Source organism: Cornus florida, unplaced genomic scaffold, assembly GCF_030987335.1.
Source record: "Cornus florida cultivar Cherokee Brave unplaced genomic scaffold, ASM3098733v1 CherokeeBrave_3.0.0_Hap2_Chr01, whole genome shotgun sequence".
In the NCBI taxonomy this organism is placed as follows: Eukaryota; Viridiplantae; Streptophyta; class Magnoliopsida; order Cornales; family Cornaceae; genus Cornus; species Cornus florida.
The window spans coordinates 104,047,146-104,064,550 of NW_026775571.1; the positions used below are offsets into that span (position 1 = coordinate 104,047,146).

Here is a 17,405-nt window from a genome sequence, read left to right on the forward strand (position 1 = left end):
TAAATGCTTATTCCAGGACATGCTTCGTTGTCTTTCACGAAAAAAAAAAAAGAAAATGCTGCGTTGTCATGTTCGTTGACATGCATGTTGATATAGTATCATTCGATGCAAAACAGATTATGTCTATCATCGATGGAGTTGCATAGTTGTTGTCCAGTGGTGATGAGGTTTGTGGTTGATAAACCCCCACTATGCAACTCCATCAATGATAGCGCAGTAATTTAACATTTGCAACTAAAGACATCTACCATCCAAAGAGATGGTTTTTGGTGCCTCCATTTGGATTTTCAATTTTTGGCAGGAAAGCTTTCAATTGGGCTTTATTCATCAATCTATATTCTAAGATAACTCTCTTGATGGCTAAGCCTAACTCAAAATAAATTAGATTATAACTGGTCAAAATTTATATAAAATTTTTGCTAAAAAACTTGTACAAGGAACTGTGGTTTTCAACTACGATAATTACATTAAACCATAGATACTATAAGTAAATGGTTTCTTCAGAAACTCACAAAAATTCATGTAACGCAAAATCCAGGGGGGTCAAAGAAATTCTGTGTCTAATCTGATTTTATTTGAAGTCAATATACTTCCTGATATCCTTACCCAAATATATATATCAATATATGCCCGTGTGTGTGTGTATTCTTCTTAACATCCCTCCTAAAGTTAAATTCAATGGAGCAGAGAAATAATAAAGCATGGTTATTGCAATGGTGGACAAAGACAAAAAAAAAAAATCAGCAAGAATGTGTAAAAAAGCTTTCAAATTCGTATGTGTCAACAATGTTGTAGCCTATGTTGTTTAAGTTGCAAAATAGGGTGAAAGCTAGCAAACCTTTTGACATGACATAACATCATCCACTGAATTAAGACGGTAAACTGAAGCAATTTATCCTATGGGGAAAAAAAATGAAGCAATTTATCCGGCAATTCAACCAGCATATAGAAAACAAAATCAGAATGACCCGCTTTGCCCCTCCATCTTATCTTACTTCCCGTATATCATTTGAGCAGAGATCTCGTAAAATGTTCACGCGCAGTAGCCAATGCCTGACTTATAGTCTGTAAAAAACAAGTTTTCGCACAATGAGATTATTGGTTGTCAAAGGAGTGAAGTTGAACTGGATGATGGCATTCGTTTCCCATTTGTTTCACTATTCTTTTCACACTATTGGAAGGGCGTGGGGAAAAATACCTGTTCAGACAAAGGTGCTCCGGCATCGATGCTATGGCTTGAAACCTTCCCCGCAATAACATTTGCATCAGTTTCAAGAACAATTCTGCAGGTGAGGTAACAAGTATGAGTGAAATTTTTTCCCTTCAAGGTGACAGTGGCTGTGATGCAGGGTCTGAAACTGTGGGCTGTCGTTGAGGAGATATATAAAATCCAAAAAAAAAAAAAGATAGCAAAAGTGATAGATCTAATAATTGTGGTAATAACATTCTTAACTATAAAATTTTGATAGCCACCAGTTCTTAAATCACTAAGAAAAATAATATGATTAGTAGCTTCAAAGAGAAATGAATCCTTCCAGCACTAGATTCAGAAAGTGCTCGGTGCTAGGTCTCGCGTACAACAGCAGTAAGGAAATATTACGAAAGTAATTAAGTTAAAGACGGCCATCTATTTGTCACAATGATCTAAAATGGGATCTTCAAGACGCATAAAATTAGGCAGCCCAGTGAGCTAATCCAAGTTTACCACCGCATCATTTGAGAGTACTAATCAGTTAACCACTTTAGCACTTACCTATTGAAGACACATCAAAAGAAAAAAAAAAAAAAAAAAATCCTACGATCTTACAAGTGAATCTTTTTTTCTTAAGTGAACTCAATGAGCTCTCACTTGTTGGGTGTTATAATTATGAATTACCATCATCATTTAAATAAGGATGTCAAGATGAGGACAAGCAAGGTCCATAATCTGATCAGATAACAGTCACATTAAAAACTAATGACAATTTGCATTCTGATTTCTGAATTGTCGGATTACAACAATAAAAACAATGTCTCAGATAATTTTAGTTGGTGGAACATAATTTATGATACTCAGTATAAAAACCAACAAGGTCCCTAAATTCAAGCTTTAGTTTTATTTTAATAAAAATCCCAGGAATTTACCTACTTAAAAAAAATGCCAGTAATTCATAGATTTCAGCAAAAGTTGAAATGTTGATACAATGCCAACTAATGCCTGCATATACTTTGGAGCACCAAACTCCAATAATTTTGAGACGTCCACAGAGAACTAGTGCATGTTGAAGGCTAACTCTAATGCTTTAGTTAACTCTACAATGATGGAAGGCCGTGCTACCAAAGGGCATTTTCTTTATCTTCCACATGCTTTTCTTTATCTATAGCAAGTACCAAATACAGAACGCACTACTCGGAGAAATTACATCAAATCAAGGCAACGAAGGATTAATACGTAAAGTACATAGGAAGTATATTGCATACCCGCCATCAATAATTTCATCAAGGCATAAAAGAATGAGGTCCAAGTTCTCAAGTGCCTCCTTCTTGTCCACATTACCCCTGGAATGAATGCAATTAGACAATAGTTCTACAAAAAGTAAAAGATGACAACAGCTTAATTGCAAAATACCTCAGGAGAAGACCAACCGCATCAAAGAATCCCTGGAGAACAGTGGATAATATCATCTCATTTTCTTCTTCACCCCCAGTAACAAAGAAGTGGAGGTCTTGAACAAACTTGTATACAACAATGTTGCTATCAAACATCACTATCTCCGCTGCAGATGAAATAACAATGAACACAATAGGTAGGATCAAGTCTTAAGTTAACTCTTATAAACTCGCCACATTGATCACTTCAAATTTTTATTTAGGGTGAAGAAATAAAACTAAATACTGGAGAATTTTATGAACAATGGGATGCTCTTTCACAATTCTAATTAAATAACTTGCACATGATTAACATTGTATTTCTAAATGAATCACTCTATTTGCCAACTAACTCCACCTTAAAGTTTCAATGTGTACCAACAATATGTAGCACTGAAACAGGAAAACTATGCATACTCCAGTGCTAATAATTCTTTTGCAATCATATAAACAATGCAGAAATTATGCTTCTAGAATGATGAACAGTTGCAACAGGCGATCGGACTCAATAAGCCCTATAGCAGCTAATTGCATCTCTGCTGTTGTCATTATAAATGAGCTAACAAAAGAAACTTACTTTCTCATACACTATAAATTGATATCACTAAGTAAATACTCAAAAGCAAGAATCTGACGTAACCACACACATAAATGCACCTGCTCTTCAATGTGCTAGCACCACTGGCAACTGAAAGTGACTACCAAGAGTTTGACAAGGATACATAGTCACATGTAAAAAGCAAGGCATATAAGGATTTTAACCTAATAGGAGAAAAGCCAACAGAATGGTCATTAAATAAATACAATACCTTCTGTCCGGGCATTTGTCTTTTGAGTTTTGGTAAAAACTGATTTTTCAAAAGCTTCCTTTGCACTATTTGTTTGCCAGTCATCTGAATAATACTTGACAGCAACACGTTTCCCCTCAGAATCCAGAAGAAGAATGTTTTTTACGGAAGGGCACAACTCCTACAAACAAGAAGTGTTCAATATACCAGCAAATTAATATCAATAAAATCCAAAGATGAACCAAAAGGATTATTAAGTAAAACCTTCCAGCAATAAGCTTGAATATCGCTCCTCAAGACCAAACAAATGATGTTCACAGTGGGTGAATACAAAGAACCTAAGAGGAAAGGGTTCCCGTTTTCTTTCCAAATCAATTGCGCAAAAAAAGAAAATAAAAATCTTTAATTCAGTTTGAGAATTGTTAGACTAGAGGTTTGAAAAGTTAAAATAACTTATCATTTTTTTTTATAAAACTAATATCTCTTATGGTTATATTAACTTGTATAGGGCAAACATAAATATATAAAAAATATGTGTGTGTGGGTCAGAAAAATTAGGTGTAGCACCCATTGGTGAGAAAATTTGACAGGGTAGACTTAGGTGGTTTAGACACATACATCGGAGACCTAGGGATGCGCCGGTCAAAAAAGGATAATAGTTGTAATAGAAGGTACGAGACGGAGAGGATGGCCAAAAATAACATAGGATGAGGTTATTAAAAATGACTTTAAAAAGTTATATATAGTAGGGAAAATGGCATGTGCGTATTCATTATATATTCTTGGAATTCACTCCCAAATTGAACTTTGAACTCCTTGTCATAATTTTTCTTTTTATACCAATAACAGGTTCTATTAAGGTCAAGTAGAAAATAATAACACTACTCAGCAAAGAACTAACAAACTGACACTAAAAATTTAAACCCACATTTTAAATATCTCAACCTTTTCATTCGCATTATTTTCAGTATAACAGAAACTCACTACAAACTCAACAATCAAGTCATCAACACAAAATTAGTTCACATAATTAGCAAATCAAATTAACAAACCAACTTTGGAATTAAGCATCAACACCACATAATTAGTTCACAAATTTTAGACCTAACTCCTGGGTCCAATCCAATGACCACAAACAAGTGCAGATCTTACCATGACCAACGAGATTGGGTCAATGAATGTAATCAACAATACAAATAAAACCCAAACACATCTAATAAACCCTAGAAGTCATAATGCAAAAGAACTATAAACAGATTTCAATTCAACTAATCTTTCCAAGTCTTCTAACAAATCAGAAAATAAGTTAAATCCTACAAAAATTGAAAAACAAAAAATAAACGTATCAATGATGTAAGATCGGTTGGAATAAACTGAGAAATGCATAGAACAATCAACAGTGAACAAAATCGAATGATTACATACGAAATCATAGAAAATTTTGATTGATTTTAGAGAGAGAAGTGAAAATCAGAAGAGAACTGACCATTGTGTCTGATTTTCGCGGAAAAAAACTTTGATAAGACAGCAAAACCTGAACCTTCGGGAAGAGAGAAAAGAAAGATTAAAATTTATATTGAAATACGTAGACCGTGGTCTGTATTTCATACGTAATAATTTATTAAATTACATTTTGACCCCTAAAATTTAAAATTGCAACGAAATACCTCGAAAGCACTTTTGTGTCGCATTAGCACCGCTTTAGGGATGGGCCGAATGCCGATGCTATTAAATTAGTATTAAGTAATCAAATTGAATTTTAGGACTTAATAAAAAAGTTATTTGGACTTGTAATTATAATTTGTGATAAACAAATTGGGATAGTAAGTTAAGAGAAACCTTAGAAATACAATTAACCAAAGTATATCACGAGTAGGGTTTAGCTAGTCTTATAAACATGCAAGAATCCTTTTTAAAGTAGTTCACTATTTCTTTCCGATCATTTTGTTGCAGTATTTAGCAGTTTTTTTTTACTATTGATCAGAAATTTAAAAAATATGATTAATATAATATCTCTTTTATATTAATTTTGGATATAAATGGATTGTCCCTTTCTCTTTTTCTTTCAAATCATACACGGATCATTTAAAAAGATGAGTAATATTTACAATTTCAATTTATTTAGAAAGACCAACAACCATGGTCGAGTAGTATTTTTTCACATTTTAAAATCAAAAGTTGTAGATTCAACAACCGAACAAAAAGTGAATATATGAATTTCCCGACTAGAAAAAATATTATAATTATTTAGAGAGATCTGGACTATTTTAAAAATAAATTTTGCATGGTTATAAAGCTGGCTAAACTTTACTTGTGATACCACTTTGGCCATTTTCCAAATCCAAGGCACCAGTTTGACAATAGAAGGTGTGAATTTACAAATGTCAAATAACCATTGCTAGTTGGGCCTATTATATTAATTGGGCCAAGTTCGTTGTCAGGCAACCAAAGCCCAATCTCTAGAAAGGAGCGAACCCAGCCATTTGCCGACCAAATCCGATCTTGCTCGGCTTTGTTTAGTACGGTCTCTATCTATTTCACTGTTCACAAACTTCGCCGACAAACTGCATATCAGATCAATCGATGATTCGTCTCGTTTCTCTCTCTAATTCTCAGGTTAGGTTATTTTCTCTCTCTACAGGACCTTCCACTTTCCCCTCTCCCTATCTCAACTCTATACACATGAATATTTATGTATATATGTGTATTGGCTCTAATTTTTGGGTTTGATTTCTTTAGGCGACGTTGATTTCATTGTCCCGAAGCATATTTGGAGCTCATGGACGGTACTGACTTCCAATTATCATTTCTTTTCCTTTATTATCTTTGAAATTGACATTTTCTTTTGAAGAAACGATCGTTAGTTGTTACTGATATTCAATGCTCATCTCATGTTGGATGATAATACGTATATGTGCCGTTCATCAATATTATAATAAAATGGCACGCGTGCGTGTGCACAATGGATCATGCTAATTTTATGGGGCGTCTTAGGATGTCCTTTATGTTTTGGGGCATTCAGAGTGAGTTTTTATCAGTGGCATTTGGGTATTGTTACTTAATTTATTCTTAATCAATGGTCAGAATTGAACCTGTAACTACCCTGCATATTGTTATTTCAAGTAATTATTTAATTTATCCTTTTCTTATCAATGGTTAGGAATTAGGATTGAACCCTTAAACTACCCTGCGTGTCTGTTACACTATATATATATATATTGGAACAACTAATTTGGCCGTGGAATCCATTTCACGGGATGGTTTTGTTCTTGTTAATGATAGAAAAAGTGATATGGTGTAAGCTTCATTCCACGGGTTTCCAAGTATACTCGTAGTGAATTTTTGTGTTGTAGAACGCCGAGCGACAATGGCTCACAAGGCTTTTTAAAATAAATGGAGCCTAGACCATTAGAATATATTTAGCAATCATAATATCGAGATAGGAGTTGATTTGAATTTTTCGAGTGGGGGATATTGATTGGTGCAGTGGTAAAAACTTGACCTGTTAAGTCCGAGAATGCAGGTTCTAGTCTAAAAGCAACCCTTTTGCATAAAAAATGCCAAAACTTAAGTTTATATTCAATCTCCCCCTCGCAAAATTCTCTACTTATGGAGAATATACACCCTCTTTACATCTTAAGCTTATGGAGTAGTTAGTTGTTAACATGGTATCAAAGGTAAGGTCGTGAATTCAAACTGAACCGAAACTGTGAAAATTATAATTGTTGCATGTGTTGTCAATTGGGCCATGCGACAGGGGCATGTTATAAGATATAAATACTTAAGTTAGGCCATCTTTAACAACTTAAAATTTTGGAGTATATATGTATTTTTTGCAGCAGCTTTTTAAATAGTCATGTTGTCTTCTAGAGATCTCATGATTATATGAATTGCACGACATCATGCATGCTCTCTGTAGTTGATTATTGTGATGATGTTAAGATCCTCCCATTATTATCGAGAGGTTTCAACTTGCGCAAATCTGGCCCCAATGACTTGTACCTGTCTTTCCCATTGTTCCGTACTTCTAGTATTTTCTCTGAATTTTCTGTAGTTATTTTATTTTATGAAGATTTTTGCATTTGCATACAGCTCCACTGCTCGAGTAAATGAGATCCTTCAGAACCATGTGGAAGTGTCATCAAATAGAAACATACTTAAAGAATTTAGAACATTTTGTACAGGCAAAGGTGCGTGTGGGTCTTTCACTGTTTGATATTTGATGAAGCAATTTAGTCCAGCAGGTGCAGCCATCTTGCATTCTAGCGTCAAATTTTATCTGCAAGTAACAATGTGCAACGCGGCACGGCCGTCTTTTATCATAGTTTCAGAAATTGAACATCCATTCTAACACTGAAATAGCCCCAAAGTCCCCCTTTGGATTTGGATCCAGTTTCAGGGTCCAGCTTACTTGTAAATTTTATTTGGGACGCTGTGAAATTAATTGATCACAATACATGGAAGCATTAAATCAATAAAAAGCATAAGTTCCCCGAACACCAAGCCCTTGGCATAGTGTTTTTTTTTTTTTTTTTTTTAATGAATCGCGAGAAGGCCCTTTCACTATTTTTATAAGTCCAGTAATCAGGCTGATCAAGAACTTGAAGAGCCCATTCCTCATAGTGTTGTTCCGTCCTGCTTCTTCTGTTCCAAGTCTTTGCTGGAAACAATTGATGCATAGTATTGATGCATATTTTTGAGCTTTGAAGTGTTTATTTGTGACCTTTGGGAACTGTTGGACTTGTTAGCACTGGCATGCCAGCTTAATATCTGTGTAGATGCAGAATGTCTTGAAGCTAGAGTTATAAGCTGCATGTGAACTTCATTAGCCAATCCACTCAGCTATTTTCATTCATAAAATTTGGAGGATTTTCAGCCATTGATTTTAGATTGATTCTTGTTTTACCTAACATGATCATATTTTCCGCTTTCCACCGTTAACCTGACCAACTTTTTTGTTCTGTGTCATTGGTTTAGACCGTCAAGGCAAGGATATTACCATTTGCAACAAATGGGCTGAAATAGGATTACTCTATTTTTTCCCCACTACCAGCTGAAAGTGAGCATTGAGGAACCATTTGAAGTTAGTGTCACTTTGAGTGGAAGAAGATTATATTATTTGTGTGATTTCATATGAACCATACGTTTTCTTTACGCACTTTTCAAAGCAAAAGAAAACTAGGATAGTAGGACGTACTTAAAAAAATTATAGATTATTAAGACTGAACTTCATCATATATATATATTTTTTTCTGATAAGTCTGGACTTCCTCATTTTGAGGACCATTTCTCTTTCTTTTTTGGTTAATCTTCTTTTAAATCCAATTTCATTGGAACAAATTAGAATATTACCCATCTTAGTTATTGTTTGTTACTCGGATTTAATCATCACTACCTTTGGTACTAGTATAGCTGATTAAAATGTTTTCTGCATGACCTTCAGCTAAATTACATTTTGGCTCTATAGTTGCTGCTAAGGTTCAATATTTATCTTAAATATGAATGGTGTATTGAAAAAAGAATTACAAGATATTAGGATTATGTCACACAATGCACAAATTAGATGTAGAAACAAAGGACAAAAGAGCAGCATGATATAGAACCCTGGGATCTTTAAGGACCACAGATTTGGCAGATACTGGACGCAGTCTAACAAGCAGAGAGCATTGTTGTTCTTCAGAACTCAGATTTCTTATCTTGAACATTCCTGTAAAACAATGTCTCTAAAATGGACCACGAGGATCGTCAAGCAAAAGAAGCTTGCAGTGTGAGACATAAAGATAAGTGGCTTTGTTGGCATTGACTGACCTCTAGAAAGCATCCTCTTTTCTCCACATATGCCTAAATATATATGTTTATACATAGACATATATATTTAAGGTAAGTTACCTAATATGGCTTTAAAATGTCTGAACCTTATTCTGGCTTAGTCAGTATTACTTCATCCAGTGTATTTCACTTGTCTGTTCCTGTTTGTTCGTGTTGCCAGATCTGTCTGCTAAGAAGTGCGTGCCATGCAACTCAGAGGATATGAGGCCAATGACTGAACAAGCAGCAAATGAGCTGATTCCACAGGTTTGTATTTTGGTCTATGTTTCATATATGTTCCCTTATTTGTATAAAGTTAATTTGCCTGATCTATCATGTGCTATTTAGGTACCTGAGTGGAATTTGGTAAATGAAGGAGGCACTTTGAAGCTGCATCGGTCATGGAAAGTCAAGAGTTTCAATAAAGGGTTGGAGTTCTTTCAGGTTGTTGCTAATGTTGCAGAAGCAGAAGGTATTTCACCTGCTAATATCAGATCATAATTCAACCTACGGGCCTGGAATAATGAGGGAAACTAGCAGAGGTGGACAAAGAATTTTTTATTTGGAGGGGCCATACTAGTTATGTAATAAATATTTAAAAAAATAATAATAGTAAGTAATATATGTTTCTTTACATAGGTGTCTTAAATATTATTTATAAACTAAAAGTATTTCCTAATTTATTAAGCTCACAAGATAAGATGAGAAGAAGGGGACAAGCAATATTTGGATTTTCTAGACATCTCTCTTTATAGGTCTTCCCCTGGAAACTAATTCCTGCCGAGTGAGAATTCCCATGTGCATCATTGTCTCCGATTATGAATGGAAATAATATAAAAATATAGTGTTTTTCTTGGATGGACATTGGTGTTATATAAGACCCTAACTTCTGATAACATGATTAAGTGAAGTAAAATGTTTGTTTAAGAGGGGCAGGAAGACTATAAACCACCTACTGCTTCATTGACCTGTTGTTAGAGTTTTGTGGGCTATGTTCTCCTGTTCATTTGGTATTCAGTAGGTGCTACCCCATTCAGTGGCAGTGTGGATGTCGATTGGGTAGGGCCTCTACCATTATGATTTTGGTGGTCCTTTGAACGAATACGAGAACAACATTCATTTGATGGAGTGTAATTCCCCATGTGGAGGTTGAGGCGTCTTGTGTTCAGCTCGTTGTTTTTTCGGGTCACAGAAAGTACTTTTCTTTTGATAGTTTCATTTATAGATTTTTTGGGGTAATATGAGAGTATAGTTTTGTGTAGCTTGCGTCTACATACTGTGGAAAATACTTTTCATTTGACAAAAAATACTTTTCCTTTGGCACCTTCTATCAACACTTATACTAATTGGTTTTTTTTATTTTTTATTTAAATAATGTCTGGATATTTCATATAATTTCAGTATATATACAATTTTATTATACGAGATTATGTGAACAAAATTGGGTATGGAATATGGATCGAATTTTCCAAAATCAATAGTGTTCTTGATTGATTCTTTTGCACAAATCCATTTCAATGTCAGAATGCTGGTGAACCACTTCAACTAGACATTTGATGCCTTAATTTTGAATTTGTGCTCTCACACAGAGTCTTCAAAATATAAATTGCATCTGTTTGGATTTTGTTTTGGTGACCAGTAATCTTGTTTTTGCAGGTCATCATCCGGATCTTCATCTTGTTGGATGGAACAATGTGAAAATTGACATATGGACCCATGCTGTCGGTAAGATTTTTATGTCATTGGAAAGGAACAATTTGCAAATTGACATATGGAGACATTCTGTTAGTAAGGATTTTATGTTATTGGAACCCTTACAATTTGCCATTCCTTCTTCATATATGTTATTGAACATTGCTGGTACTTTTCATGTACAAAATATATTATTTTGGGGTTATGTTACGAATTAATCTTAGATTAATGCTTAGAAACTGTATGCCCCTGGATTGTCCAGCAAGTTTAACAAGATCCCTTTTGGTACAATTAATAAAATCGTAACCATAGGCAAATCATAAATTCGTAAAGGGTTAAATTTCTTCTAGTCCAAAATTCTATTAGCCAGCCAATCGAAGTAGTCTGTCTATTCCAGATCCAACCTGTGGTTGAATAACTATAGTTTGAAAGTTCTTTACTGCATCATGGTTGGCCTTATTATATTTCTGAAGTATAACATGATCTACACTGCAGGTGGACTTACGGAAAATGATTTCATACTTGCTGCTAAGATCAATGGGCTTGACCTGCGGAACCTTCTAAGCAGGAAAGCTGTCAAGTGACTAGTGAAAACAAGTACTGCGTACGTCTTGTACATGTTAAACAATAGCACGGAATTGCAGCTTTGTGCTGCAATTTCTCTTGATATATATTGTCTACATGGAGCATCATCATGGATGTGATGTAGCTCTTTTCCCTTGTGAATGTGGTTGCTTCACTTAGCCTTTGTGCAAAGAGAAATTTACACTGCCACAGCATGATTTCCTTTCATTCAATTTACATTTAAAATTTTTAATTAGCATTTCATTCAATTTACATTTGGTATTTAGTAGATAGTTTTGCTTTGTGACGTCAGGCTATCCATTTTTTAACTGGTCTTGCCATTTGCACAACACCATAGGTTTAAGCCAATCTGAGGGTCACATTTTCATTCTCTACAAATCTTTTTTTGTACATGGTATTTCAACATCGTTATTATCATCATCTTTGCCTTTATCCTATGTGAGTGGGTTGGTCAGATAAATTCTCTTCAACAACATTGTGTATCTGCACAAATTGTTGAGACTTGTATGGCACCAAGGTGAGCCACACATGCATAAGTGCATACACATGGACACATTCATACACGTATATCCATTGATGCCAGTGAGGATGTTGGAAAGATAATTGGTGCATGAGCATGACAGGGTTTTGATTAGGCTCACCTTGCCCCGACTGATTCGCTTAATTTTACCAATTTCGTAAGAGGCATGGAATACAACATTACTCCCACTCTATCCTAATTTTTCATGCCTGACGACCGTTTTAGCACTTTCCTTGAACAACCTAACCTGCCTCCAGGTTTAAGATTATATATTTTAGGTCAATGGCTCTCTCTCTCTCTCTCTCTCTCTCTCTCTCGCAAGAATGATTCTTTTTTGTAATCTTCATAGAGCTGCATATGCTTATACAACATTTTTCTTGTTAGAAACTCAAGAACACCCTAAATTCAACACGTGAGATCCCTTCAGTCAGAAGAAATATTTTAATGTTCCTGTTATTTTGATGGCATGGTATTACTAACCAATTAGATGCTAACAAGTACTAACAGGGTTTATTAAATAACTGTACTTTTTTTTGTATGACAAGATATAATTGGTTATTAACACCGATGATGTGATATCACGAAATGTCTTTTTTAGTGGTGAAAAAATTGTCTCAACTTGTCTGAAAATTCTACACAATTTTTGATGAATTTTCATACTACGACGACTATTTGAGAATTGCCCTTGTTTAATGACATAAAAAGAGCAAAAGATTCAAGTCGAAAGAAGAGAAATAAGAACATTGTTGTTCATAATACATATTATTTTCCCCCCCCCCCCCGCAAGGATGATCCACATTGAAATCCGATAACCAACTTGCCTAAGAATCTTTTTGTTCGATAAGAATAATGATAAGGGTTAGATGATTTTTTTATCTACCTCATTTACTTAAAACAATTTTCAAAAAATAAATATTTAACAAATGACCAATATGACCAACCACAGCCAAATTCGGTGTTAATTCAAAAATTCTTTTTCGATTCCCTTATCATTTCTCTTATATTATAAGGAATCTCTCAGTTTTTTGTGAAAATGGTTCACTTTTTGTTACCATCTTTTTAAATGGAATCCACGCTTTTGACTTTTTAGTTTACTTTTTCATTACCCTTTTTTAATTTTTTAGACCACACATGCACTGCCTCCAAAGACTCTTTCATTACTATTACTTTTTTTTTTTTTTTTTTTTGGCTATAGATTTTCTAACAAATTGAAAATGAAAATATGTGTTCCACATATTTATTTAGGGTACAAACTACAACAACATAATCTAATTTTAATTGAAAATAATCAACAAAGGCCTAACAAAAATAAAATAAAATAAATAAGCAACAAAGGCCATCCACCTTGAACAGTTGAACTTGATTTCAGAAGACCATTTGTGGTTTTCCTTTCTTTCTACTTGGCACAATTTTCACATTCTCCAGACCTTTTTACACAAATGAGAACCTGCAAAAGAGCCTGATCCACAACAGATGATAAACATGTTGCTTCCTGGTTCAGGGCAAATAAATTAATAGTATAAAATAAGGGGAAATTTAGGGCTTTGAAGCTGGTGTCGATCTCCAACAGAAGCGCCTGCAAAAAGATCAAAATACACCCAAACTTGAGCCACAGTGGGAAGTTGAGCAAACAGACAAGTTATTAGGCTTTTGCAAATCTCATGCATCATGCCAGAACTTTCAAAAATTAAACCACAACATTCATTCTCAGAAAACCCTTATACCACTGGTATTGAACAGCCAGGCCATCAATTATATGAATTCTCAAATTGGGAAGTACAAGTGTAACTATATATCGACAAAACAAGTGTGGGAAATAACAGGTAATATGATTGAATTACAATGTTATCAAGATTGCCTTAGACGCTAGACGCTTGATTTGAGAATTGGATTAATGCAGATAAACTTGAACTCGAAGCACAGCATGACAATCACATAACTAAGCACAGCATGACAGTCAAATAACTCAGCGCACTTCGCACAAGCAAATATCTATCTTCCAACCAGTTACAATGCTTTCAGTCAATCCTATTTCCATGTCAAGGTCATAGTGCCTCCAAACTAACACTACACCCAACATAAATTACACAATTGTTAGAGACAAGCATGCTCTACTTATCTTCCACATAACCGGAACATAACAATCCTTTAGAAACCATTTCTTAAAAAACTAAAAAAGAAGTAACTTAAGTGATTGTTTGGTTTAGTTCTCTGAAAATAGTTTCAAAAAAATTTTAAACGCAATTTTTAGATAACCATAAAAGACTAACAAATCTTTTTTAATCTAAGGAAACTGTCACATAGACAAATTTACCTACAGCTTTTCGATTTTTCAATTCTCTAAAGACTACAAACTATTTTCAGAAAAAGGAACCAACAGGCCTGACTCTTGCTAATTCCCCGTCCCCACCCCCACCCCCACCCCCTTGATCATATCCTCTAATTCAAATGGTTGATTACAGAGAATTTAAGGAATAAGAAGAATATAAGCAGTAATTATAGTATGCAGAAAAAATAATTTTTTTGTCTAATAAATACTTGTTCATCAATCCCTATCTACTGTAGGGCCTTGGAGGACAGTGATTTACTGTGCATCCAGGAACATATAAATAAAATAAAAGCACAGTACAATAACCTGATTTTCCAACCCTTGCTTTTGCTAAAAGGAAAAACTTTTCTCTGCTGAGGAAACTCCGTCCACAATTACAATATCATTTCACATAAAGAGCGAAACGACAGTTAAAACAACAGCTAAAACATATCACTAGTCATCCGGAGGAATTAAAATGATATGGAGATAGAAGATAATCAAGATAGAGGAGGCAGTGAATTTGAAAGCAATGGACTACAGTTTCAGATTAGGAAAGATCTGAGTGAAGAATTCAAACAAACTTTGCTGTCACTGGAACTAATTTACCGAATGTCTACAATCTTGCATGGTAGAAACAACCATTTTGGAGAGATTTTATACCAGTGTCACCAAAGGGTAGTGATACAAGCGCAACCTATTCCTAACTGGATTATGCATTTGGATGCCATCTCCCCTACACCTGATAATTTGATTGTCTGAAGCTAAAATCACAAGGAAACTTTCATCTGTTTAGATTGAATCAAGGTTTTACTGGTGAACTTCGGAATGGAAATCGGAAATGAGTTTGGTTTAAAAGATCTTCATCATTGCTAACACACAGCTAACAGAATTTACCTTGTTGAACAAGATGCAATGGGCAAAACTTCACGAAAATGAACAGAAGTGGCAGAAATCATAGACGCGTACTTATCGAAAAAAAGAAAAGAAAAAAATCATAGACAGGGATAAGAGATCAATACGAAGTTCTATTTAATTAGTACGACCAAAGCACATTAGGTGAATGAAAGAAATCAAATTTTACAATCCTAAAATTTTTAAAAGTTTAGATTCATAGGTCAAGAGTTAACAATTCAAACAATTACTGTCATTTAAACGAAACTCAGATTACAATCATCAACCAAAAAGTGGCCGATCAGATTACAACTAATCTAAGCACATGTTCAATCAGATTGTGCAATGCCAATTCAATTCTACCCAAAAAATTTCAGACAAAAAGTAATGGAACTAACAAAGAACCAGTCATTACAAACCGTACTAAAACCATCAATAAAGAAACCAAATTACCTCAATCTGAGCCTGAGCCTCATTTGGACACTGGCTTCTGCAAAAGGGCAGTCAAATAAACCTCTCCATTCTTTACCCCACTCGAATCCGACTTATTGGCCACCGCCCATTTCACCTTCTTGTAGCCCAATTTTCCGATCAACGGCGTAAAAACCTTCCCAAGGTCAGCACTTTTGCTGAAAAAATGGTCCAACCAAAAGTACCCACCACCCCTCAACACCCTATCAATATCATAGAACAAGAACTCCATTGCCGTCACCGGTATCCACCGGTTGACTGCGTGCCCACACCTCACAAGATCCACAACGCCGTCGAACACCGGCAGCCGCTGCTGCAATGGCACGTGCAGCGGCACCACCCCTCTCAACGCCGCCGCCTCATTATACGGCGCACCCAAATTCATTGTAGTTGAAATCACAGTCACGTTTTGTAGCTTCATTTGAGCTGCAAATGTGCCAGTTCCACCACCTATGTCTAAACCCAGACGCAGAACAGAGTGGGTGGATTTCGCAATTTGAAAAATCTGCTGAATTGGGAGATCCAGATCTGACTTGTATGTCACGAATTTGGATTTTTCGACTTTCATGTCGAAACCCAGATCACCGTTGAAGCGAGAGAGACAAGTGAAGCTCTTACAGTTGTATTTAGTCCATATATTGGCATTATCAGGAAGAGAAACAAATGGGTTTGAGGGGAGAGAGGTGGGGGGTTTTGGTGGGGTTTGGGCGAAGCAACGACGGCGGGGAAGAGGGTGGCAGCCGCGAAGAATTAGGGTTTCGGCGAGGTCGGAATCGAGGGGGCAGAGAGAGTAGGGAGTGTAGTTCATGTACTGGTGGAGGAGGTCAGGGTGATCTCGACAAGAGGAGGCGATGGGGGCGATGCGGGTGTAGAGGAGGAGGTCAGATGGGATGGTGGGCTTGGTGGGTTTGGAGGTAGTGTCGGTGGTGGGACGGAGGCGCGTGAGATGGTTGATGGTGGCGCGTATCGTGTGTAGCTGTTGGATGAGGTGGTCAGGGACTGGTTGTGTTGTTGGTGTTGGTGGTTTTGATTGGATGGTGGTGGAGAGGTGGTAGAGAGAAAGAATGTTGGTGGACACCATAGCCATGAGGAGGAGCAGATTTAGACCCATTGTGTAACCCATTTCTCGTGATTTCTTGGTTTTTGATACCCGTTTTTGTGTTGCGTTGTAACTTGTGTTTGAGCTCAATTGGCTCTGCTTTTCAGGTGGCAGATCAGTGATGAGTGTGATATAAACACACACAGTCGCACAAATAAACACACATATATACCTACTACTCCGTAGTATATAATAGAGTCTGCGACAGATGTGCTTCATTATGCATGTTGAATGTTTAACTGACCGTTTGATTAAAACTTTGTGGGTCCACGTTATCACTAAGAGTCAAATACATGACTTCAGATTTTAGAGTCTCGAAGATCCAACGGTGGAAATATTATCGTCGTATGACTAGGGCCCACTGTAAATGTCGTCGTCTTCTTCTTTCTCATCCGTCATCTTCTTTATGATTAATGTATTATACAATAATGGATTCTGTTTGTATTGAAAGAGATGTATTATACTCGTATATATTATTCTAAAATGAAAAAAATATAGTTAAGGCGCGTGAATTGGGGGCTACTTGATTTATTAAACAACTTTTGATGAACTGTGCAGTAGGATTATTAACTACTATAGTCCATAGTTCTTTTATGTTCCTATATATTTATT

The 17,405-nt window shown here is 35.6% G+C and overlaps 3 protein-coding genes across 3 annotated transcripts; 1 reads left to right on the forward strand and 2 right to left on the reverse strand.

Annotated features, from left to right (window-relative positions):
* Window positions 1-729: 729 nt before the first annotated feature.
* Window positions 730-4,990, reverse strand: LOC132311090 (coatomer subunit zeta-1-like). Its single transcript, XM_059808821.1, has 6 exons — window positions 4,903-4,990; window positions 3,438-3,597; window positions 2,609-2,756; window positions 2,461-2,538; window positions 1,199-1,283; window positions 730-1,065 (listed from the first exon to the last, which is right to left on the reverse strand). Exons 1-6 carry the CDS (start codon window positions 4,903-4,905, stop codon window positions 1,006-1,008), a joined length of 534 nt encoding a protein of 177 aa, XP_059664804.1. The 5' UTR covers window positions 4,906-4,990; the 3' UTR covers window positions 730-1,005.
* Window positions 4,991-5,898: 908 nt separating this feature from the next.
* On the forward strand, window positions 5,899-11,753 carry LOC132311107 (pterin-4-alpha-carbinolamine dehydratase 2, mitochondrial). The gene is made up of 7 exons (XM_059808843.1): window positions 5,899-6,032; window positions 6,156-6,202; window positions 7,509-7,606; window positions 9,406-9,491; window positions 9,573-9,696; window positions 10,881-10,949; window positions 11,412-11,753. The coding sequence occupies exons 1-7, from the start codon at window positions 6,000-6,002 to the stop codon at window positions 11,498-11,500; spliced, it is 546 nt and encodes a 181-aa protein (XP_059664826.1). The 5' UTR covers window positions 5,899-5,999; the 3' UTR covers window positions 11,501-11,753.
* A 1,476-nt stretch (window positions 11,754-13,229) lies between these two features.
* LOC132311100 (probable methyltransferase At1g29790) lies at window positions 13,230-16,995 on the reverse strand. Its single transcript, XM_059808831.1, has 2 exons — window positions 15,677-16,995; window positions 13,230-13,597 (listed from the first exon to the last, which is right to left on the reverse strand). The coding sequence occupies exon 1, from the start codon at window positions 16,815-16,817 to the stop codon at window positions 15,696-15,698; it is 1,122 nt and encodes a 373-aa protein (XP_059664814.1). The 5' UTR covers window positions 16,818-16,995; the 3' UTR covers window positions 13,230-13,597; window positions 15,677-15,695.
* Window positions 16,996-17,405: the final 410 nt, after the last annotated feature.

Excerpts from the sequence above, each read along its gene's own strand:
- LOC132311090 (XM_059808821.1), bottom strand. Across the intron at positions 2,539-2,608 it reads GCGGTTGGTCTTCTCCTGAG|GGGTAATGTGGACAAGAAGG; the intron begins GTATTTTGCAAT and ends CATTCATTCCAG. Across the intron at positions 1,066-1,198 it reads GAGCACCTTTGTCTGAACAG|ACTATAAGTCAGGCATTGGC; the intron begins GTATTTTTCCCC and ends TGTTTTTTACAG.
- LOC132311107 (XM_059808843.1), top strand. The coding sequence starts at position 6,000 with ATGATTCGTCTCGTTTCTCTCTCTAATTCTCAG. Across the intron at positions 9,697-10,880 it reads TAATGTTGCAGAAGCAGAAG|GTCATCATCCGGATCTTCAT; the intron begins GTATTTCACCTG and ends TTGTTTTTGCAG. Across the intron at positions 10,950-11,411 it reads CATATGGACCCATGCTGTCG|GTGGACTTACGGAAAATGAT; the intron begins GTAAGATTTTTA and ends TCTACACTGCAG.
- LOC132311100 (XM_059808831.1), bottom strand. The coding sequence starts at position 16,817 with ATGGGTTACACAATGGGTCTAAATCTGCTCCTCCTCATGGCTATGGTG.